General features: G+C 44.1%; 1 protein-coding gene across 1 annotated transcript; it reads left to right on the forward strand.

Moving 5' to 3' along the window:
* Positions 1-14,641: 14,641 nt before the first annotated feature.
* LOC129851291 (hatching enzyme 1.2-like) lies at positions 14,642-15,568 on the forward strand. The gene has a single exon (XM_055917732.1). It carries the CDS (start codon positions 14,716-14,718, stop codon positions 15,523-15,525), a length of 810 nt encoding a protein of 269 aa, XP_055773707.1. The 5' UTR covers positions 14,642-14,715; the 3' UTR covers positions 15,526-15,568.
* Positions 15,569-25,008: the final 9,440 nt, after the last annotated feature.

Below are 25,008 nucleotides of genomic sequence, written 5' to 3' on the forward strand. Positions count from 1 at the left end.
GTTCATTCACTTTAGACAATGTTTTTCCCGAAATAGAAACTTGAATAGGACACAAAAATCAAACACCCCTCCCATGAAGTGGAACATGCCACCTTGCTCTAGAGCTGCATGTAAAAGTTGGGCGGGTCCAGGATGATACCACTATTGGGATCATTGGCGTAGTCCTGAAAGGTTAGCTCTTCTTGCTCCTTTGATCCACCAGGGGCGATATTCTGGATATTGTCCTCTTCCTCCAGCCCTATGGGTAGAGGGTTACTGTAGATGTAGTAGATTCTGGAGTTGTCCTTAGATGCTTCCTGTTTTCTGAAGAATGAGAGAGGGTTTCTGAAACTGGTGGATCTGTTGACAGCTCTGATGTCCACCGGGTTGACTGGTACGTCACGAAGCACAGCACTCTCATACACATGGGCCCTCTTCGACAGCCTGGAGGCGGGAAAAGATATCATGTGCTTTCAGGGAACTGTGGGACTTTCTATGTGTTCTTTCTTGTCGTTTTAAAGCAATGCATTAAAATGGCCATCATTATTTTGTGTGCACACCAACATGGTAAAAACGGTGGCTGTAAAAGACCATTCAGTTTTGTCATATGTCCATGGAGTGTCACTGTTCTACTGTGTTAAATGTGGAGTCGTACAGTGAGGAAAAGGCTACACCAGAGGAAGCCGGGCTCATTGTAATGGCATAAATGGAATGGTATTAAACATGGAAACGACATGTTTCACTCTGTTCCATTAATTCCATTGCAGCCGTTACATTGAGCTGGCCTCCTATAGCTCCTTCCACCAGCCTCCTCTGGGCTACACGTCTACGTTTGTCACCAAAACAACCTTCAAAGGTTCAATGTAATTTAAGCGTCATATTCAATTACCAAATATTTACTTTGCTCCAATGTAGCCTAACGAGTGAGAGTCATTACTAAGATGACTTTAGCTGAGATGCCAACATGACTCAGAGGTAATTGTAAGCCAGAGAGATAAACATGACCCAGAGACAGATGACCTGCGACCGTGACAGGAGATGCTGTAGAGCCTCTTTACTAAGATATATATATGAAGTATAGGGAATTATGGATACTGTAGTACAACAAGCCTTACCTCCTGCGACCGTGACAGGAGATGCAAAGCGAGAGGTTTTACCCCAACCAAAATCTGTCCACGAAAATACATTTTTGTATGGAGGTCAACGAGAGAGTGTTGAATTTGTCAATAAAAAAAAGTAATTGCTGATTTGCTACGTGAGGCTTATTTGATCGAATAGACGTTTCGTAATGGTTGTTATGAATGCACTGATATAACTGGACACATGGAATTTCTGCAACTTACCCAAAAACTGACTTTATATATCGGAGATGTGCCTTCTGTCATAGAGATAGATAGAGGACTCATCATGGATATAACCTGTTTTAGAATGGACCTTGCCATTGAGGGCCTCCACCATTTTAAAGTAGTCAACTGAGTGGGGATTCCTATGAGTTAGGAACAATCAATCAATGATGAAGACTTTTAAATAGAGAGAGCCTCAATGGCGCTGCCAATGCTCTCTAACAGACGCTATAATGGCATAGATACAAAGATGAGTGCTTGATCTAACTATGGCCTGTTTACACGATTACCTGCCCTCTCATTGGCTAGAATGGTCCCACCTGATCTCGCCTCCTCCGGCCTGCCTTCCATATTTGAGGACATATCCAATATCTTGTCAATATAATTTACAATCTTTGCTAAGATTCATATGTAGTACAAAGCATTATGGGTATTGTAGTACATCACGCCTTACCGTCTGCGGTTGTGACAGGATATGCTGCAGAACAGGCCAGTGATGGTGAGAACACACAAGGCTAGAGACATTAGGATGATGTTGAACACCTTGAACTCTGGAAGAAGAAGGAAAGGAAAAAGTGACTATGGTGAACATATTCTAAGAAGAGGGGACTAAGACTAAGGTCCACCTTCATTTCAAGTCAAACACTGAAACTTATTCAAGACACAAAGTCCCACTCAACCAACAACACTCCCAGTTCAACTTACAAATGAAGAGGCTAGATTCAACAGAAACCAAAAAGCAGCCCTGTAGTTGACCTTACCCACCATGTACTGCTGCGTTCATATCCTGGTCGACCGTGGTGAGAGCCGCGGTCCTGTTCATATCAAACGCCATCACCGTCACACTACTGTGGTTGTGGGTCCCAATCCCACTCATGTTGTTGCCATTGGCATCCACCACATGGACTGATCCCAGGCTTCAAGCTCCACTCGCTGATTTAAAAGCCCTCAACACCATGTGACTCCCCCTAACCATTCTTGGCTCTGTTCTGTTGTCGTGGAAACTTGGCGCCCCTCTTTTGGCGCCCCCCAGCCTTTGTTCTGCACCCTTTTTAGTTCTTGTACCCCTCTTCCCCCCTCCCATCTCTCCATACACCCCTCGTTTACATATTATTAGTATTCTCTCCATCTCTGAGGGACAGTGAGAGAGAGGGAGAGGGAGTATTCTCTCCATCTCCGAGGGACAGTGAGAGAGAGGGAGAGGGGGTTAGTGGTGGAGGGTGGATGGGTAACAGTCTGAATACTCATGGCAGGTTCTGAGTGGTGCCCCACTACATTAACAGGGAGCTACAGTACTTTAGGCCTCTTGGGTTGAACACCACCAACTCTTCCCTCAACACCACCACCCACTTCAGTACAGACAAGATATGTTGTGTTCTGACACTATAATTGATTTCACAGCTAGTTGAGCTTCAGCTAACCAACTCAATGATAGCAATATGCTGCAATATGGCCTCTATAAGAAAAAAGTCCATGTTCAATACATCACGTATCAGCTTCTCTTCATCACATCCTGTCAAACAAGGAACACACCGTCGGTGTCCCAAATGGCCCCTATCCCTAACTAGTGCACTACTTTTGACCAGAGCCCTTGTCAAAAGTAGTGCACTTTATAGGGAATAGGGTCCATTTGGGGAGCACACACTATATTGTATTGGAACACATTGCGTAATAGCCTGACTATCTCCAGTAGCGTTCCAGTGTGAAATGAAGCATGAAGAGTTGGTAGAGGAATACAATGCTCTCTTTGTCTCGGTCTGCTCTCTGTGCATAGCCCCATATTGTGAAACCATGGCTACAACCTGGATATAGAGGTCATTATTAGGATTCTCGGTATTCATTAAAAGTCTTTCAACCATGCCATCTCCCATCGATCTATGACCATTTTATTTGGGGTTCGTCACTTTCCAGTAGATGTGTGTCTATAGTTCATAGGTCATCATTGGGCCCTTGTGGATGTATCAAATCTACATAAGGCCTACTGTCCAATGTCCATATCTGTGAATAGGAAAACATCTCAATCTCCCCTGATACTTCTAGAATAATCCCATCATAGTTGTTGATATCGTATATTTTCCATGCTCATCTTCAGTACTGTTTTAGACATTCTTGACAATATCACAGTCCCCGGCCGCTCAATGCGGTGCCAGATATGTATTAATAGATTGTCCCAGTAGAAGTAAACATCTTTCCACTTTTGTCTTGTTCTCCTGAGGCTGTCTTCATGGTCATATCATCCCACCAACAAGTTTATTGTGATGAATCTGGCTACGATCCTAGTTAAAGCCATGGAGGGATGGAAGCAATAGTGGAAAAAGTACTAAATTGTCATACTTGAGTAAAAGTAAACATACTGTACCTTAATATAAAATGATTCAAGTAAAAGTCACCCAGTAAAATACACTTGAGTAAAAGTCGAGAAGTATTTGGTTTTAAATATACTCAGGTGAATGGAATTGCTAAAATGTACTTAAGTACCAAAAGTAAAAGTATAAACCATTTCAAATTCCTTATATTAAGCAAACCAGACGGCACATTTTATTTTGGATTTTTTTTATTGACGGATAGCCAGGGGCACACTCCAACACTCACACATAATTTACAAATAAAGCATTTGAGTGAGTCCGCCAGATAAGAGACAGTAGGGATGACCAGGGACGTTCTCTTGATAAGTGTGTGAATTGGATCATTTTCCTGGGTGTCAGGGAAAATGTATGGAGTAAAAATGATATTATTTTCTTTAGGAATGTAGTGAAGTAAAAGTAAAAGCTGGCAAAAATATAAATAGTACAGTAAAGTACAGATACCCCAAAAACGACTTAAGTAGTACTTTAAAGTAGTTTTACTTAAGGACTTTACACCACTGGATGGAAGGAAGGAGAGAGGGGGAGTAATACAGACAGAAATAGCAGGGAGAAGAGAGGAGAAGGGTAGCGACACAGAGAGAGAGAAAGATGAAGAGAGAGAGAAAGAAAGAACCCACGAATTGGGGGTGTAGAGGGACAGTTCTCTAGACATAGGGGGGTCTGTTCACCTCATGGGAAATCAGTGCCTTGCTCCTCTCTCCGCAATGAGCCAATAGAACGTGGGAGAAATAGTTTCCTTCTGAACTCTCACTGCTGCTTATTTGACTGTCCTGACCGAGACCAGTTGGACAGCAACCAAACTGGCTACTGTAAACCATAGCCCACTAGATAAGTGCTGAGTGTGATTGGTGAATTTGCCTGAAACACAAACAGAATAATGACACGGTAAATATTCAATAACGGAAATTAAATAATGTGGATGTCAAAACAATAATAATAATTTCCTACATCCTCCTTGACTGTGATATCTTATTGTAGGACCATTTGGAATTTGAAGGAGGGATAGATTTGACTTTATAATCCACTAGAGGTGAGTATTGACATGGGTTTCTGTCCTGAAACTACTGTAGGAGTTAGATGTTGTTAGAAGTTGTACCCTAAATGCTGGTCCAGGATTAGATGTTTCTTTTCCACCTTATAGTTATGGATAGGGTTGAGGAACAAGTCATCTTATCCTAGATCTGCTGTTAGGGGAAAGTTCTTCCTCAAGCCAGTTGTAAAGCACATTATGTCTACATGGAGGACATGCTGCTGAGTTGAGTGACAGTTATAACCTGTATGTGTTGCAGTAATAACACGACACACTATACTGTATATGTTATAGTAATAACGACCCACTACACTGTCTGTGTTACAGTAATAACACAACCCACTATACTGTCTATGTTACAGTAATAACATGACACACTATACTGTCTGTTACAGTAATAACACAACACTATACTGTCTGTGTTACAGTAATAACACAACACACTATACTGTCTGTGTTACAGTAATAACACGACACACTATACTGTATACGTTACAGTAATAACACGACACACTATACTGTATACGTTACAGTAATAACACAACACACTATACTGTATACGTTACAGTAATAACACGACACACTATACTGTCTATGTTACAGTAATAACACAACCCACTATACTGTCTGTGTTACAGTAATAACACAACCCACTATACTGTATATGTTACAGTAATAACATGACACACTATACTGTCTGTTACAGTAATAACACAACCCACTATACTGTATATGTTACAGTAATAACACAACCCACTATACTGTCTGTGTTACAGTAATAACACGACACACAATACTGTATACGTTACAGTAATAACACGACCCACTATACTGTATACGTTAAAGTAATAACACGACCCACTATACTGTATATGTTACAGTAATAACACAACACTATACTGTCTGTGTTACAGTAATAACACGACACACTATACTGTATATGTTACAGTAATAACACGACCCACTATACTGTATATGTTACAGTAATAACACGACCCACTATACTGTATATGTTACAGTAATAACACGACCCACTATACTGTCTATGTTACAGTAATAACACGACCCACTATACTGTCTATGTTACAGTAATAACACGACCCACTATACTGGCTATGTTACAGTAATAACACAACCCACTATACTGTCAATGTTACAGTAATAACACGACCCACTATACTGGCTATGTTACAGTAATAACACAACCCACTATACTGTCAATGTTACAGTAATAACACAACCCACTATACTGTCAATGTTACAGTAATAACACAACACACTATACTGTCTATATGTTACAGTAATAACACAACACACTATACTGTCTATGTTACAGTAATAACACGACACACTATACTGTCTATGTTACAGTAATAACACAACACACTATACTGTCTATGTTACAGTAATAACACAACACACTATACTGTCTATGTTACAGTAATAACACGACACACTATACTGTCTATGTTACAGTAATAACACAACACACTATACTGTCTATGTTACAGTAATAACACAACCCACTATACTGTCAATGTTACAGTAATAACACAACACACTATACTGTCTATGTTACAGTAATAACACGACACACTATACTGTATATGTTACAGCTGTTAAGGGTATATTATAAGCAAAAACAGCAATATGGAGACAGATTGACTGATAAGGAAATCAAGCATGACACTGGCCTCTTAAATGTGTTTATTTACCTACTTCCACCGTTTGATATTTTATTCTAACGTCGCCTATACTGGAGTCTGGCTGTTCTGATCTGAGGGTGTGTGTGGGGCACTGGATGGAAAGGTTTATTTGAGCAGCAGTTGGTATTCATAAACTATGCTCCTTACAAGAACCACCGTGGGAAGGAGAGTCTATACTAACTCCATTCACAATTGGGTTCAAATATTAACATCTTTTAATGTGCTAATATGTCTTACAAGCACGCACGCCACTTAATGCACCATCGCTCAGTCATATGGCCATGAGCTGCCATTTTGTGACCTGGTCTACACCAAGCTTTCCCCTCACACCATAGTGAAGTGGCTACATGTGGTTGCTCTTAATGCAGTTTATTTGGGCAAGTGGTGCAGGAATTATATTTTATGAGGAGGGAAAGTGTCTGGGGTAATTATTTGTGTAAACCTTATTCCTCTTGATGTACTTTGTAGAGTAAATAAGCAGAGTTTCTGTCAGAGAGAGTGCCAGATAGTTTCAGCATTGCCATGGTAGACTGTAGTGTTTAATTCCCCTCCCTTACCCCTCACCCGTCTGCCTCACTCATCCTCACCCTCCCCATTGCGCACACCCTTCCTCCTACCCCCTCCGCACCCCATGCCCCCGCCCCTCCTCCCCCTCTCACCCTGCTGTCTATGTTTATAGAAAAGCTGGTAGGGAATTAGTGTTCTGACGCGGTACATTTGTTCTGATGCGGTTCAATGGAAAGGGCCGGCTATTGATTTATTGCACGTGCCAGTTATAATACCCAGGATACTTCTTAAGTATCCTGAGTACTCACTACTCTTTTTCGTGTCGGTACAGAACTGATAAATGTTGTTTATCCAGTCATCTGTTGGTTCTAGAATCCCACTTCATTCTTGTATACATCATCACACAATTCATGCAGCATCTGCCTACTTTGGATGAATAGGTGCTAATATATTCTACTATATGTACATGATATATTATGATGTGGCACGCTGACTGTCTGGGGAGCCTTAGTGGACCTACAGCAGAACATTTTAAAGACCAAATCTTCTAAACTTATTGTACTGTTTCTGCATGTTGCCGACACATTTCCTTTTATTTCTACGACCATTTACAAATCGAAGCTAATGAGACCAGCTGTACATGACCAGTTAAACCCCTCCCACCACACTAATTTCACCCAGAACAGAACGGGAGCCACAAAGGACCACTGAAAACCCAGGCAGTCAGGACACATTTTATGTGTATGATTTAATGATTCCTGCTGTCATCGCAGTTCCATCCTATTGAATCCATACATACACATGGTCATATGTCTTGTATAACAGGTCCCAGTGTAACACACACACACAGGTCCCAGTGTAACACACACACACACACACAGGTCCCAGTGTAACACACACACACACACACACACCCCAGTGTGACTGTATCATATATCAGAGAGGGATTGTACATGGTGCATGACCCATAAACTCTGTTAATACACTGCCTCCACGATCCTGTCTGACCTATACATACCGTTCAGATGCCAACAAGAGCTTTGTAGCCATGCACCGAAATACATATCCAGCTAAGCTTTAACGTTATATTAAACATAATTACTCTTTATGAAAATCCCTGTTTTCATAAACAATATAGCCCTCTGTAATCCCATAATATAGAAACACATCATTTAACGGATTCCTAGAATATCTGTTGCAATCCATGGCTTCACTATATCCCTGACCTCATCCTCCACACAGCTAAAGCAGACGGTGATGGACAAGATCCTCGTGACCCCACAGAGAGGTTGTAACTTGTGCCAGATGTGTAGGAGAAATCAGTGGGAGCAAAGATCGTACATGAATCAGAAAGATATGCTTCTTATTTAGTGGTGAATCGTTCTACCAAACAATTATCAAGTTTGCGTGTGTGTCGGCTTTCCAATAACAATTATTGCTTTTCTGCCAAAGCTATTCTGTCTGGAGAGAAGCATACATTTTGACCAATACTTGTCCTATAGATAACGCTTTAGGAAACCCAACAAAGATTAAATTATTCTATCAATCTCTACCCATCTATCAATCTCTACCCATCTATCAATCTCTACTCATCTATCAATCTCTACCTATCTATCAATCTCTACCTATCTATCAATCTCTACCTATCTATCAATCTCTACCTATCAATCTCTACCTATCTATCAATCTCTACCTATCTATCAATCTCTACCTATCTATCCCACCAGAAAGCTATATACTAAAATGCCATAACTTGTCTGTCTGTCTGTCTGTCTGCCATGACTCAATACAACCACGGGGGTATGGATCATAGATCATCCAAGCACCCCCAATGCTCCTTCCTTCCCGGCCCAGCTCAGTGCACTGTTGGCTGGGTACCAAGCCCTCCTTGACCCCCTGAGGATAGCCAGGCCTGTTATTCTGGCTGGTGGTAGCAAATACAGTTTGGCTGGAAGTGGACCGTGGAGACACGGTGGGAACTAAAAGAAGAAAACACTTGTTGCTGTGTTTTGGACTGTTCCTAGTGTGACTAGGTCCTTTTTCTGTTAGGGCTTGTTGCTTGTTGCTTGTTGCTAGGCTTGTTGCTTGTTGCTAGGCTTGCTTGGGATTGAGATGGATGCAAGCTGGCTATCTGGCAGAGGACTGTAGGGATCTTGATTCATGACAATAAATACATTTCTATAATTCCTGAATCAACTTATTTAGATATGCTTTAATGTATCTAGCCTAAGTCAACAGTCTTGGCATCTGTTGTGATGCAAAGTTGTCCTCTTAGTGGACATTGTAATGACAGCAAACACTTCATAGCCTATGTGCCATGACACAGCCCAAATGTTATCCAAGTGTGTGTGTGTGTAGTTTGGCCCTCGTCACAGGGTGTGTGTGTCAGCGGTTTGCCCCTCGTCACAGTGTGTGTGTGTGTGTGTGAGCGGTTTGCCCCCCGTCGCAGTGTGTGTGTGCGAGCGGTTTGCCCCTCGTCACAGTGTGTGTGTGAGTGGTTTGCCCCTCGTCACAGTGTGTGTGTGTGTGTGTGTGTTTGTGTGTGTGTGAGTGAGTGAGTGAGCGGTTTGCCCCTCGTCACAGTGTGTGTGTGTGTGTGAGCTGTTTGCCCCTCGTCACAGTGTGTGTGTGTGTGATCAGTTTTCCCCTCGTCACAGTGTGTGTGTGAGCGGTTTGCCCCTCGTTACAGTGTGTGTGTGTGTGTGTGAGCGATTTGCCCCTCGTCACAGTGTGTGTGTGTGTGTGTGAGCTGTTTGCCCCTCGTCACAGTGTGTGTGTGTGATCAGTTTTCCCCTCGTCACAGTGTGTGTGTGAGCGGTTTGCCCCTCGTTACAGTGTGTGTGTGTGTGAGCTGTTTGCCCCTCGTCACAGTGTGTGTGTGAGCGGTTTGCCCCTCGTCACAGTGTGTGTGTGAGTGGTTTGCCCCTCGTTACAGTGTGTGTGTGTGTGTGTGAGCGGTTTGCCCCTCGTTACAGTGTGTGTGTGTGTGTGTGTGTGTGAGCGGTTTGCCCCTCGTCACAGTGTGTGTGTGTGTGTGTGTGTGAGCGGTTTGCCCCTCGTCACAGTGTGCTACTTAACAATAATTGGGTCACATTTCAAATGAGCCAAAGCAGAAAAGGCTTCCCTCAATACCACAAGAGAACATAGACCACCCAGTACTCTCTAAGGGGGTTGTCACAAGGGAACAATCACTTTATAGTCTAGTGGGAAAATGTGGTCATTTTATGTGGTCAGTTCAACTATGTGGTTGAACTGAAAATGTGGTCAGTTCAACTACACCCTTAAAACAACCTTACTACATAAAGATGTATTGTAAGTTGCTCTGGTAAAAGTGTCTGCTAAATGACTAAAATCTAAATATAATTCAAACTGAATTTAAGTCAATATAATATATCTCAACAAAATGTTCATTTGTTGCTCATGGAGACTGTTCATTCTCACACAGCTCTCTCTCTCCGCCTCCTGTTGTCAAGGTGAACATTTCAGGACAAACTCAGGCAAGTCAGTTTCTCTCCCTGTGATGTCACTCCTCCGAGGTGATCCCCTCTTCCAGACAAGAGAGTGTGTGTGTGTAAGAGACAGGTTGCGTCCCAAATGGCTACATATTCCCTACATAGTGCACTACTTTTGACCAGAGACATACAGTATGGACCCTGGTCAAAAGTAGTGGGTTTTGGGATACAGCCAGAGAGTGTAGAGCTGGCATGTGGGAGCCTTGACAGCCCAGACAAATACCCTGATCTATGTCCGTGTGTGCGGTCATCAGACAGAGCACCACAGTCTGTGCTTTGTACCAAACACACACTCTGTCATGAAGATGAACTCTCCCACACACACACTACCACCCCCTAGTCAACCCTGTTACTTGAACAAAACCCATCAGATGTGCATTAATACTCATATCTCTGACAGGCTCATGAGGGAGGCTTGCTAATACACAGTCCCTACAAGATCCAATAATGATTATGATTTGGAAAACTCTACAGCAGGGGTGTTCAACTCCTAACCTACGAGGTCCGGAGCCTGCTACTTTTCTGTTCTGATAATGACTGGCATCCACCTGGTGTCCCAGGTCTGAATCAGTCCCTGATCAGACGGGAAGAATGAGGCAACTCAGAGGAACTGGCTTCCAGGTCCAGAGTTGAGTTTGAGGGTGCTAGAGGATAACTGTTTCGTTTAATGAAACTTGTTTTTACTTCCATGCTATTACAATGAATTGACAGTATGATAAAATAATTAGACACATTGGGACCTAAAACCTTATGGTTTCAAATAAAGACCACCTTTAAATCCAACGTCCTTTCACTCATGCCTCCCATTCCTTTAACACTTGTACAGATTTGGGGTCTTCATTTGATCATCTGTGTCTTCTGTGAAGATCATCCCATCCTCGTCATCCCAATGGAGAGGCCTAGGAAGATCTAAGGATCATCCCATCCTCGTCATCCCAATGGAGAGGCCTAGGAAGAACTAAGGATCATCCCATCCTCGTCATCCCAATGGAGAGGCCTAGGAAGAACTAAGGATCATCCCATCCTCGTCATCCCAATGGAGAGGCCTAGGAAGAACTAAGGATCATCCCATCCTCGTCATCCCAATGGAGAGGCCTAGGAAGAACTAAGGATCATCCCATCCTCGTCATCCCAATGGAGAGGCCTAGGAAGAACTAAGGATCATCCCATCCTCGTCATCCCAATGGAGAGGCCTAGGAAGAACTAAGGATCATCCCATCCTCGTCATCCCAATGGAGAGGCCTAGGAAGAACTAAGGATCTTCCTCGTCATCCCAATGGAGAGGCCTAGGAAGAACTAAGGACCATCCTCGTCATCCCAATGGAGAGGCCTAGGAAGAACTAAGGCGAGAGAACTAAAGTAGCTCATCTTTCTTGGCAGTGGAGAGGAGACTTTCTGGAGGGAAGAGCCTTTGGATGCAGTTGTAGAGACTCCCTAGACTGGAATACTTACATTTTAGTATTTTATTCATCATCTGACATACTTCATAGGTGTGTCTGGATGCTGGAGTCCAGAGAGACCATGTATTTTATACAGAACCTTCATAGCTGTGTCTGGATGCTGGAGTCCAGGGAAACCATGTATTTTATACAGAACCTTCATAGGTGTGTCTGGATCAGGATTATGGGTTGGTGTCCATCCTACCTGTCCTGTACAAACACCCAATGGGAGTTTCTCACAGTCTAACCCCACAGGTCCAACTAGGTGATGATCCCTTAATAATCCACGTTGGTCAGAGTACACAACACCATGCCTACTGAAAACTTGCACGTTCAGTTTACATCCAGGTGTAATTAGCAGGTCTAAATAGACTTCTTCTGTCCATGTTGTACTATACAAGGGTTAGTGCTTAATTACTGGTTATGGTATCATGCAAGTATTTCATTCAACGTCTGACAGAAGTGCAGTACAATAAAGCTGCCACTAAATGCTGATCTTAGGTCAGTTTTTATACCTAATGAGAGATAGGGGCATATTAACCAACTATCTCCTCTCCTCTTCCTCATTCCATTTGTGTGTTCTCAGCATTGTACTGTAGTGTAAAACTCATCCATCACATTACAGTGGCATCTCTAGTTTCATCTACACACCTTGGATAGGAACATACTGTGCATCCAAATGGCACCCTATTCCCTGCAAAGTGTATTACTTTTGACAAAAGTAGTGCACTACATAGGGGGAGGGCTAGTCAAAAGTATCGCTGTACAGATGCTGTATCCTAATTCGATCCTCCTGTTGTTGCAGGAATCATCCTGCACAGCAGGAAATGCAAACTTCAAGGATGGTAATTTCCCCTTTAAAATTTCAGACTTGATTTTCCCTTATGAAAAATGTATCAACACCTACAGAAATGTCCATTAATTATAATCCACCCAATAATTCACTTTTCCTGTTGCGCAAGATTCTTTTCCTGATGTTGCAAACGGGCTCACATTAAGATCCTACATCTGTATCTAGGGAATACGGTGGCATTAGAGACCATAGTCTGTCTTGATCATCTAACTCCCATGAATGTTATATGAATCTCTGTATGTGATAAGAGGGGTGCTATCTGCCGTACCACAAGAGTAGAGTCAACTCACAGTCGATTAACTAAGCTTGAACATGACAGCGGTGCAATAAAGACATATTAATCGGGTTGCTAAGGAGTACAGAAATCTAAGGACAAATAAATACAAGCTTTGCACTTGTTGATAAGGTAGAATAATTTAACAAACTTAACAAGGGTGGCTTTTAATCCTTAGACTACTAGTAATTTCTATATGTGAATGTACCATTAGGGAGGGTGAGTAGAGTGATGGTTCACCATAGAGGAGTGTGTAGCTTTCAGCCATATACAGATCTTTATCCTTGAAGTGCAGTTGATCCAAGGTCGTCCCTCACACTGTGTGGCTTAATCAGTGTGAAGCAGAACGTATGGAGACAGTGTCTGTATGTCAGGCCCATGGCCATACGTCAGACCCAGTTCTCCTCGCCCTCTCACCTCAGGCTGATGAATGAAGACAAGGAACTGTGGTTATGTCTGATGATGTGGTGTAGGAAGGAGGAGGGAGTGTACCAGTGTGTGGCACACACATGCAGATAAATACTGGAGGATGAATAACAGTATGTGAGAAAGAGAGGGAGATAAAGAATATGGGGGAGGGGGAGAGAGGGAGAGAGAGAGGGAGAGAAGAAGAGAAAGGGCGGGAGAGAAGAAGAGAAAGGGCGAGAGAGAGGGAGAGAGCGCGAGGGAGAGGGAGAGAGCGAGGGAGAGAGCGAGGGAGAGGGCGAGGGAGAGGGCGAAAGAGAGGGCGAGAGAGAGGGCGAGAGAGAGGGCGAGAGAGCAAGGGAGGGAACGAGGGAGAGGGAACAAGGGAGATATACACAGAGAGAGATACTCAGCCTGTTCTCTATCTGTTGTGCACTCACCCACTCCGTCACCACCCACTCCGTCACCACCCACTTACACCATTCACAATCCTCAACCATTTTAGGATCTCTGCAGTGCTGCTATGGGGTCTAACAGAATCAAAAACAGCATTCCTGCCCCTCCACTCTTCCATAACTCTACAAACACCAGCCCCAGACACACAGTCTATGTGTATCCAGTACAATGCCTTCAGCACAGCTAGGATTGAAATGATTGGGTATAAGGCCTTTAAAAACGCTGTATTAATGTAAACCGGATGATTGAATCAAATGAAAGTGTTACCACTTGTTGACTATACAGTATTGTCTGTCCTTTACCATGTTTCTAGTCACTAAGACTTTAATGCCTCAACCAGGCTACAATGGCCTCAGAGTAGGGCAATTACAATCAGAGTTTCTGGTTTAGGAATGTGTGGGGAGAGTGTGTCTGGTCTGGTGGTGGTGCATCATAAAGACTGTATAAGCATAGCTGGACAACTCCTACAGCTCTGGTATAGAAACATTACATTACCTGAACTGACCTGAACAACTTGAAAAAGACACGGCTAACTATTCTGTCTGAAGATTACATAGTCATTCTGAATTACACATACATGCATCAGTACAGACGTTGGTTGATATGAAATTGATACAACTTTCAACTGAACAATGGGAACAGTGAAACATTTGCTACTTTGGGTACAGAGAGTGATGACCAGCAGGTTTAGCCAGTTCAAGGCTGGATTGGTCACGAGTTGAGGCCTCTGAGAATGTTGTGTCCTGTGTAATCTGGGTTGTCGTCAGGCATCCGGCTGGCTGGGCTGTCCCCCACAGCCACAGCGACAGAGGACACCCAAACAGTCTCTCCGACTGCTCAGAAAAATGGCCTACCTTCTTTCTCTCTCCTTCTTCCTCCTCTTCCTAGGCCTCACACAGGCCCACCCTCTCCAGCTGGATGAGAAGGATGAGATGGTCTTCACAGAAGACCCAGATGATCTGGTGGACATCACCACCAGGATCCTGCAGACCAACAATGGCACCACAGAGACGCTGATGGAAGGAGACGTCATGGTCCCCAGGACCAGGACCGCCATCAGGTGCTTGTGGTCCAACGAATGCCTCTGGGAGAGGAAGAAGTCAGAGAACCTCGTCAAGGTTCCTTACACGCTCAGCTCAGATTTTGACTCTTATTCCCAGGGGAAGATCAAGTACGCCATGAACACCTTCCACACCAAGACCTGCGTGCGCTTCGTCCAACGTAGCAACCAGAGGGACTACCTTAGCATCGAAAGCAGATCCGGCTGTTCTTCATGGGTTGGCAAAACCGGAGGTAAGCAGCTCGTATCCCTCGAAAAAAGAGGGTGTGTTTACCACGGTACCATCCAGCACGAGCTGCTCCACGCTCTGGGTTTCTACCACGAACAGAACAGGAGTGACCGCGACAAGTACATCAGGATCAACTGGGAGTATGTTGAACGCGGGGAGGAGCCCAACTTTGACAAAGAGGACACCGACAACCTGGACATTCCTTATGACTACTCCTCCGTCATGCATTATAATAGATGGTCGTTCAGCACTGTGTATAGAAAGGAGACGATCACTCCTATTCCTGATGCCACTGTGTCCATCGGACAGAGCTTGGAGATGTCCGCGATCGACGTTCAGAGGGTTAACAAGCTCTACAGGTGTTAAAGGGAGGGAAAAGTTGGAGCTGAATCTGATGTCTGAATCTGATGTCTGAATCTGATGTCGGACGGTCAATGTTAAAATGATCTGGCATTGTGTTGTTTGGAGGCCACGTGGGGTTAACTCATTTTGTCATGTTCCTTACTTGATAGTAATGGAAATAATAAATCTCATGAGGAAGCGCATAAGTCCTCTCTTTCTTTTGTCAAGTCATTTCAGTCAATTGTCCACACTACATCATTTAGGGTTAGAGCTAGGTGTGGGGTTGGGATTAGAGCTAGGGGTAGGGTTAGAGCTAGGGGTAGGGTTAGAGCTAGGGGTAGGGTTAGAGCTAGGGGTAGGGTTAGAGCTAGGTCGTTTGGCATTATGGCATTTTGTCATTTACGCCCTTGTTAGAGCTAGGGTTAGAGCTGGGGTTAGAGCTAGGGTTAGAGCTGGGGTTAGAGCTAGGGTTAGAGCTAGGGTTAGAGCTAGGGTTAGAGCTAGGGTTAGAGCTAGGGTTAGGTTGGGGGGAAATAGACCTCTTTCCAATTCTATTGCTCCTAGGGATCCATCTTTATTAAAGTTGTTATATGAGAAGGGAGAAAACATTCCCAGATGAAGGTTTAGGTTAGAGCCCTAGTGAAGGGTGTGGTTTAGGTTAGGACAAGGATCAAGGATCAAGGGCATGACTTTGTAACCTCTAAGGGTTATGGCTATGGTTATGGCTATGGTTAGGGTTATGGTTATGGTTATGGTTAGGGTTGAGCCAGGGGATGAACATGAACCTAGAGTTAAGGTTAGGGTTATGGTTAAGGTTAGGGTTATGGTTATGGTTAGGGTTGAGCCAGGGGATGAACATGAACCTAGAGTTAAGGTTAGGGTTATGGTTAAGGTTAGGGTTATGGTTATGGTTAGGGTTGAGCCAGGGGATGAACATGAACCTAGAGTTAAGGTTAGGGTTATGGTTAAGGTTAGGGTTATGGTTATGGTTAGGGTTGAGCCAGGGGATGAACATGAACCTAGAGTTAAGGTTAGGGTTATGGTTAAGGTTAGGGTTATGGTTATGGTTAGGGTTGAGCCAGGGGATGAACATGAACCTAGAGTTAAGGTTAGGGTTATGGTTAAGGTTAGGGTTATGGTTATGGTTAGGGTTGAGCCAGGGTATGAACATGAACCTAGAGTTAAGGTTAGGGTTATGGTTAAGGTTAGGGTTATGGTTATGGTTAGGGTTGAGCCAGGGGATGAACATGAACCTAGAGTTAAGGTTAGGGTTATGGTTAAGGTTAGGGTTATGGTTATGGTTAGGGTTGAGCCAGGGGATGAACATGAACCTAGAGTTAAGGTTAGGGTTATGGTTAAGGTTAGGGTTATGGTTATGGTTAGGGTTGAGCCAGGGGATGAACATGAACCTAGAGTTAAGGTTAGGGTTATGGTTAAGGTTAGGGTTATGGTTATGGTTAGGGTTGAGCCAGGGGATGAACATGAACCTAGAGTTAAGGTTAGGGTTATGGTTAAGGTTAGGGTTATGGTTATGGTTAGGGTTGAGCCAGGGGATGAACATGAACCTAGAGTTAGGGTTAGGGTTATGGTTAAGGTTAGGGTTATGGTTATGGTTAGGGTTGAGCCAGGGGATGAACATGAACCTAGAGTTAAGGTTAGGGTTATGGTTAAGGTTAGGGTTATGGTTATGGTTAGGGTTGAGCCAGGGGATGAACATGAACCTAGAGTTAAGGTTAGGGTTATGGTTAAGGTTAGGGTTATGGTTAAGGTTAGGGTTGAGCCAGGGGATGAACATGAACCTAGAGTTAGGGTTAGGGTTATGGTTAAGGTTAGGGTTATGGTTATGGTTAGGGTTGAGCCAGGGGATGAACATGAACCTAGAGTTAAGGTTAGGGTTATGGTTAAGGTTAGGGTTATGGTTAAGGTTAGGGTTGAGCCAGGGGATGAACATGAACCTAGAGTTAAGGTTAGGGTTATGGTTATGGTTAAGGTTAGGGTTGAGCCAGGGGATGAACATGAACCTAGAGTTAAGGTTAGGGTTATGGTTATGGTTAAGGTTAGGGTTGAGCCAGGGGATGAACATGAACCTATAGTTAAGGTTAGGGTTATGGTTATGGTTAAGGTTAGGGTTGAGCCAGGGGATGAACATGAACCTAGAGTTAAGGTTAGGGTTATGGTTATGGTTAAGGTTAGGGTTGAGCCAGGGGATGAACATGAACCTAGAGTTAAGGTTAGGGTTATGGTTATGGTTAAGGTTAGGGTTGAGCCAGGGGATGAACATGAACCTAGAGTTAAGGTTAGGGTTATGGTTATGGTTAAGGTTAGGGTTGAGCCAGGGGATGAACATGAACCTAGAGTTAAGGTTAGGGTTATGGTTATGGTTAAGGTTAGGGTTGAGCCAGGGGATGAACATGAACCTAGAGTTAAGGTTAGGGTTATGGTTATGGTTATGGTTAGGGTTGAGCCAGGGGATGAACATGAACCTAGAGTTAAGGTTAGGGTTATGGTTATGGTTATGGTTAGGGTTGAGCCAGGGGATGAACATGAACCTAGAGTTAAGGTTAGGGTTATGGTTATGGTTAAGGTTAGGGTTGAGCCAGGGGATGAACATGAACCTAGAGTTAAGGTTAGGGTTATGGTTATGGTTATGGTTAGGGTTGAGCCAGGGGATGAACATGAACCTAGAGTTAAGGTTAGGGTTATGGTTATGGTTATGGTTAGGGTTGAGCCAGGGGATGAACATGAACCTAGAGTTAAGGTTAGGGTTATGGTTATGGTTATGGTTAGGGTTGAGCCAGGGGATGAACATGAACCTAGAGTTAAGGTTAGGGTTATGGTTATGGTTAGGGTTGAGCCAGGGGATGAACATGAACCTAGAGTTAAGGTTAGTTGAACAGTTGTTGATAGTTAGTTTGAACATCTATAAATCATCTGACGGGGACTATCCAGATAAAGTGGGATTCTACTGGTTCACTCCCACTGACCATGCACTTGTAGAGTCTCCCTCCATCCTTCTTGTTCTAGACACACTTATCTTCCAGCCCCTGGTCCCACAGACAGACACACACACATTCTCTCTCTGAATGCTGTATGAAACCATATATTTTGCCATAGTGGAAGCATGGCCTGCGTCTCAAATCGCTCCCTATTCACATACATAGTGCCCTACTTTTGACCAGGGCCCATGCCCTATGGTCCCTGGTCAAAAGTAGTACACTAAATAGGGAATAGGGTGCCATGCGGGACGCAGCCATGGACAACATCCTATCTGTTCATTGTCATATGTTAATGCGGATGAGGATGAGCCACATGTTGAATTACATGTAGAAAGAGCTAGCTATCTTTGGATCTCTGGTACTAGGAGGAATGCATGTCCATGTGAAAGTGCTCTTAAAATGGAACTGGGCATCTTCTTGAGTCTAGTGGAATGAGTGCATTTGGCAAGAGTACAAAAGCAGAGGAATACAGTAGATGACATATTGTGGAAGATTTCTTAAAAAGCATATGGATTCTTTCCCTTTGCCATTAGGTCTATCTTTTCCATCTAATAGCACTGGTTCTGTTATGAAGACTCACCTCATGTGAGTCCAAGATCCAAGATGGCGTAGCAGTAGGACGTGTGTTTGTCTTGTCTTGTCCCGTGTAAATAGTCTTCGTATTTTTCGTATACATTTCGTATATATTTTAATTTCACTTTCCATCTAGGAACTGAATATACATTCCTACATTCCGCCTCACCCAATGTGGTACGGACCTGCTATTTTTTATACTTTAGAACCGTAACCCCAATCAGAAGCTAGCCAGATAACTAGTTACTAGCTAGTAGTCAGTTAGCCACTGCTGCGGTCTTCACCCTTAACTCGGACACAGCCAGCTTCAGCTCGGGCCAATACCTGCCAGTCTGCAAGCGCGATATCAACCCAGAGCATATAGGACTGCTTTTTCTCTACCACATCACCGGATTCCTGACGCAAGCTCTGGACAATTACACCGTATCATCACAGCTAGCTAGCTGCAACCGAGTGGCTACTACTGGCTAACACCTCTGTCCCGAAGCAAGCACCAGTTAGCCTTGAGCTAGCCTCGAGCTAGGCCCATCTGCCGGCTAGCCGAAGAGGTCTACCAGCGAATTCTTGGGCTACAATACCTCTTTTGCCAATTGGACTGGACCTTTTTTTGCCGACACAGAGCCCTGCCAATCCATCACAACTGGTCTAAATCAGCTACAAGCTAATTTAGCCATTTTTTTTGCCGCTGCTAGTAGCTTTTACCTTCTGCACAGACACCAGCCCTGTTATTAGCCTGGATATTACTCACCAATTTACCAGCATCGGACTGTCTCTCGACAACAACGCCGGATTCCTGCCGTAATCCCTGAGCCACTACTTCTGATCCTCACAGCTAGCTTGCAGCTAGCGCAGCTAGCGCAGCTAGCGCCACTGCCACGAAGCTAGCACCAGTTAGCAAACACAATTCTACAATTCACAACCTCTCTTTCGCCATCCGGCTTGGATTCTCTGTCGACACGACCACGTCTGAGCAGACCCCCTCCGTCTGAGCAGACCACCCCCCGGGCTACTAACTTTAAACGCTGCGTGCTAGCTTAGTGGAGGCCTCCCTGCTCCATCTACGGCTGCCCCCTGGACACTATGATCACTTGGCTACATAGCTGATGCATGCTTGACTGTCCATTAATTCACGGTACTCCATTCTGTTTATTTGTGTTTTATCTGTCGGCTCTGTGCTTTAACTCAGGATCTGTGTGTAGTTAATCCGACCCTCTCTGCCTAGTCGTCGCCATTTTTACCTGTTGTTGCTGTGTTAGACTAGCACCCTGTTATTGCTGCTGTTATCTTACCTGTTGTTTTAGCTAGCTCTCCCAATCAAGACCTGCAATCACTTCATGCCTTATTGTATGTCTCTCTCAAATATCAATATGACTTGCATACTGTTGTTCAGGCTAGTTATCATTATCATTGTTTTGGTTTGCAATGGACCCTGTAGTTCCACTCTCCGTACCTCTGATACCTCCTTTGTCCCACCCCCCACACATGCGGTGACCTCACCCATTGAGACCAGCATGTCCAGAGATACAACCTCTCTTATCATCACCCAGTGCCTGGGCTTGCCTCCGCTGTACCCGCGCCCCACCATATCCCTGTCTGCACATTATGCCCAGAATCTATTCTACCACGCCCATAAATCTGCTCCTTTTATTCTTTGTCCCCAACGCTCTAGGCGACCAGTTTTGATAGCCTTTAGCCGCACCCTCATCCTACTACTCCTCTGTTCCTCGGGTGATGTGGAGGTAAACCCAGGCCCTGCATGTCCCCAGTCACCCTCATTTGTTGACTTCTGTGATCGAAAAAGCCTTGGCCTCATGCATGTCAACATCAGAAGCCTCCTCCCTAAGTTTGCCTTACTCACCGCTTTAGCACACTCTGCCAACCCTGATGTCCTTGCCGTGTCCGAATCCTGGCTTAGGAAGGTCACCAAAAATTCTGAGATTTCCATACCCAACTATAACACTTTCCGTCAAGATAGAACTGCCAAAGGGGGAGGAGTTGCAATCTACTGCAGAGATAGCCTGCAAAGTTCTGTCATACTTTCCAGGTCTATGCCGAAACAGTTCGAACTTCTAATTTTAAAAATTAATCTCTCCAGAAATAAGTCTCTCACTGTTGCCGCCTGCTACCGACCCCCCTCAGCTCCCAGCTGTGCCCTGGACACCATCTGTGAATTGATCGCTCCCCATCTAGCTTCAGAGTTTGTTCTGTTAGGTGACCTAAACTGGGATATGCTTAACACCCCGGCAGTCCTACAATCCAAGCTTGATGCCCTCAATCTCACACAAATCATCAAGGAACCCACCAGGTACAACCCTAAATCCGTAAACATGGGCACCCTAATAGACATTATCCTGACCAACCTGCCCTCCAAATACACCTCTGCTGTCTTCAATCAAGATCTCAGCGATCACTGCCTCATTGCCTGTATCCGCCACGGGTCCGCGGTCAAACGACCACCCCTCATCACTGTCAAACGCTCCCTAAAACACTTCTGCGAGCAGGCCTTTCTAATCGACCTGGCCCGGGTACCCTGGAAGGATATTGACCTCATCCCGTCAGTTGAGGATGCCTGGTCATTCTTTAAAAGTTACTTCCTCACCATATTAGACAAGCATGCTCCGTTCAAAAAATGCAGAACCAAGAACAGATATAGCCCTTGGTTCACTCCAGACCTGACTGCCCTCGACCAGCACAAAAACATCCTGTGGCGAACTGCAATAGCATCGAAGAGCCCCCGCGATATGCAACTGTTCAGGGAAGTCAGGAACCAATACATGCAGTCAGTCAGGAAAGCAAAGGCCAGCTTTTTCAAGCAGAAATTTGCATCCTGTAGCTCTAACTCCAAAAAGTTCTGGGATACTGTAAAGTCCATGGAGAACAAGAGCACCTCCTCCCAGCTGCCCACTGCACTGAGGCTAGGTAACACGGTCACCACCGATAAATCCGTGATAATCGAAGACTTCAACAAGCATTTCTCAATGGCTGGCCATGCCTTCCTCCTGGCGACTCCAACCTTGGCCAACAGCCCCGCCCCCCCCGCTGCTACTCGCCCAAGCCTCCCCAGCTTCTCCTTTACCCAAATCCAGATAGCAGATGTTCTGAAAGAGCTGGAAAACCTGGACCCATACAAATCAGCTGGGCTTGACAATCTGGACCCCCTATTTCTGAAACTGTCCGCCGCCATTGTCGCACCCCCTATTACCAGCCTGTTCAACCTCTCCTTCGTATCATCTGAGATCCCCAAGGATTGGAAAGCTGCCGCGGTCATCCCCCTCTTCAAAGGGGGAGACACCCTGGACCCAAACTGTTACAGACCTATATCCATCCTGCCCTGCCTATCTAAGGTCTTCGAAAGCCAAGTCAACAAACAGATCACTGACCATCTCGAATCGCACCGTACCTTCTCCGCTGTGCAATCCGGTTTCCGAGCCGGTCACGGGTGCACCTCAGCCACGCTCAAGGTACTAAACGATATCATAACCGCCATCGATAAAAGACATTACTGTGCAGCCGTCTTCATCGACCTGGCCAAGGCTTTCGACTCTGTCAATCACCATATTCTTATCGGCAGACTCAGTAGCCTCGGTTTTTCTAATGACTGCCTTGCCTGGTTCACCAACTACTTTGCAGACAGAGTTCAGTGTGTCAAATCGGAGGGCATGTTGTCCGGTCCTCTGGCAGTCTCTATGGGGGTACCACAGGGTTCAATTCTCGGGCCGACTCTTTTCTCTGTATACATCAATGATGTTGCTCTTGCTGCGGGCGATTCCCTGATCCACCTCTACGCAGACGACACCATTCTATATACTTCCGGCCCTTCCTTGGACACTGTGCTATCTAACCTCCAAATGAGCTTCAATGCCATACAACACTCCTTCCGTGGCCTCCAACTGCTCTTAAACGCTAGTAAAACCAAATGCATGCTTTTCAACCGTTCGCTGCCTGCACCCGCACGCCCGACTAGCATCACCACCCTGGACGGTTCCGACCTAGAATATGTGGACATCTATAAGTACCTAGGTGTCTGGCTAGACTGCAAACTCTCCTTCCAGACTCATATCAAACATCTCCAATCCAAAATCAAATCAAGAATCGGCTTTCTATTCCGCAACAAAGCCTCCTTCACTCACGCCGCCAAACTTACCCTAGTAAAACTGACTATCCTACCGATCCTCGACTTCGGCGATGTCATCTACAAAATAGCTTCCAATACTCTACTCAGCAAACTGGATGCAGTTTATCACAGTGCCATTCGTTTTGTTACTAAAGCACCTTATACGACCCACCACTGCGACCTGTATGCCCTAGTCGGCTGGCCCTCGCTACATGTTCGTCGTCAGACCCACTGGCTCCAGGTCATCTACAAGGCTATGCTAGGTAAAGTGCCGCCTTATCTCAGTTCACTGGTCACGATGGCTACACCCACCCGCAGCACGCGCTCCAGCAGGTGTATCTCACTGATCATCCCTAAAGCCAAAACCTCATTTGGACGCCTTTCCTTCCAGTTCTCTGCTGCCTGCGACTGGAACGAATTGCAAAAATCTCTGAAGTTGGAGACTTTTATCTCCCTCAACAACTTTAAAAATCTGCTATCCGAGCAGCTAACCGATCGCTGCAGCTGTACATAGTCCATCTGTAAACTACCCACCCAATTTACCTACCTCACCCCCCATACTGCTTTTATTTATTTACTTTTCTGCTCTTTTGCACACCAGTATCTCTTCTTGCACATGATCATCTGATGATTTATCACTCCAGTGTTAATCTGCTAAATTGTAATTATTCGATTTATTGCCTACCTCATGCCTTTTGCACACATTGTATATAGATTCTCTTTTTTTTCTACCATGTTATTGACTTGTTTATTGTTTACTCCATGTGTAACTCTGTGTTGTCTGTTCACACTGCTATGCTTTATCTTGGCCAGGTCGCAGTTGCAAATGAGAACTTGTTCTCAACTAGCCTACCTGGTTAAATAAAGGTGAAATAAATAAAATAAAAAATGTGTTTTAAAGTATAGAAGTGACTCAAAGCCTAAAGAAAATGTTAAATGGAAGCAAGGAGGTTGATTTCGCTCCTATATTCCTTTACATCTGCAGAGCTGTAATGGAGTTCTGGAACACTCCTAAATCAATATGACTATAATGGAACACTCCTAAATCAATATGACTATAATGGAACACTCCTAAATCAATATGACTATAATGGAACACTCCTAAATCAATATGACTATAATGGAACACTCCTAAATCAATATGACTACAATGGAACACTCCTAAATCAATATGACTATAATGGAACACTCCTAAATCAATATGACTATAATGGAACACTCCTAAATCAATATGACTACAATGGAACACTCCTAAATCAATATGACTATAATGGAACCCTCCTAAATCAATATGACTATAATGGAACCCTCCTAAATCAATATGACTATAATGGAACCCTCCTAAATCAATATGACTATAATGGAACCCTCCTAAATCAATATGACTATAATGGAACACTCCTAAATCAATATGACTATAATGGAACCCTCCTAAATCAATATGACTATAATGGAACACTCCTAAATCAATATGACTATAATGTAACCCTCCTAAATCAATATGACTATAATGGAACCCTCCTAAATCAATATGACTATAATGGAACCCTCCTAAATCAATATGACTATAATGGAACCCTCCTAAATCAATATGACTATAATGGAACCCTCCTAAATCAATATGACCATAATGGAACCCTCCTAAATCAATATGACTATAATGGAACTATGGAACAGTCCTAAATCAATATGACTACAATGGGACACTCCTAAATCAATATGACTATAATGGAACACTCCTAAATCAATATGACTACAATGGAACTATGGAACACTCCTAAATCAATATGACTACAATGGAACTATGGAACACTCCTAAATCAA

This window comes from Salvelinus fontinalis, chromosome 3 (genome assembly GCF_029448725.1).
Source record: "Salvelinus fontinalis isolate EN_2023a chromosome 3, ASM2944872v1, whole genome shotgun sequence".
In the NCBI taxonomy this organism is placed as follows: domain Eukaryota; kingdom Metazoa; phylum Chordata; class Actinopteri; order Salmoniformes; family Salmonidae; genus Salvelinus; species Salvelinus fontinalis.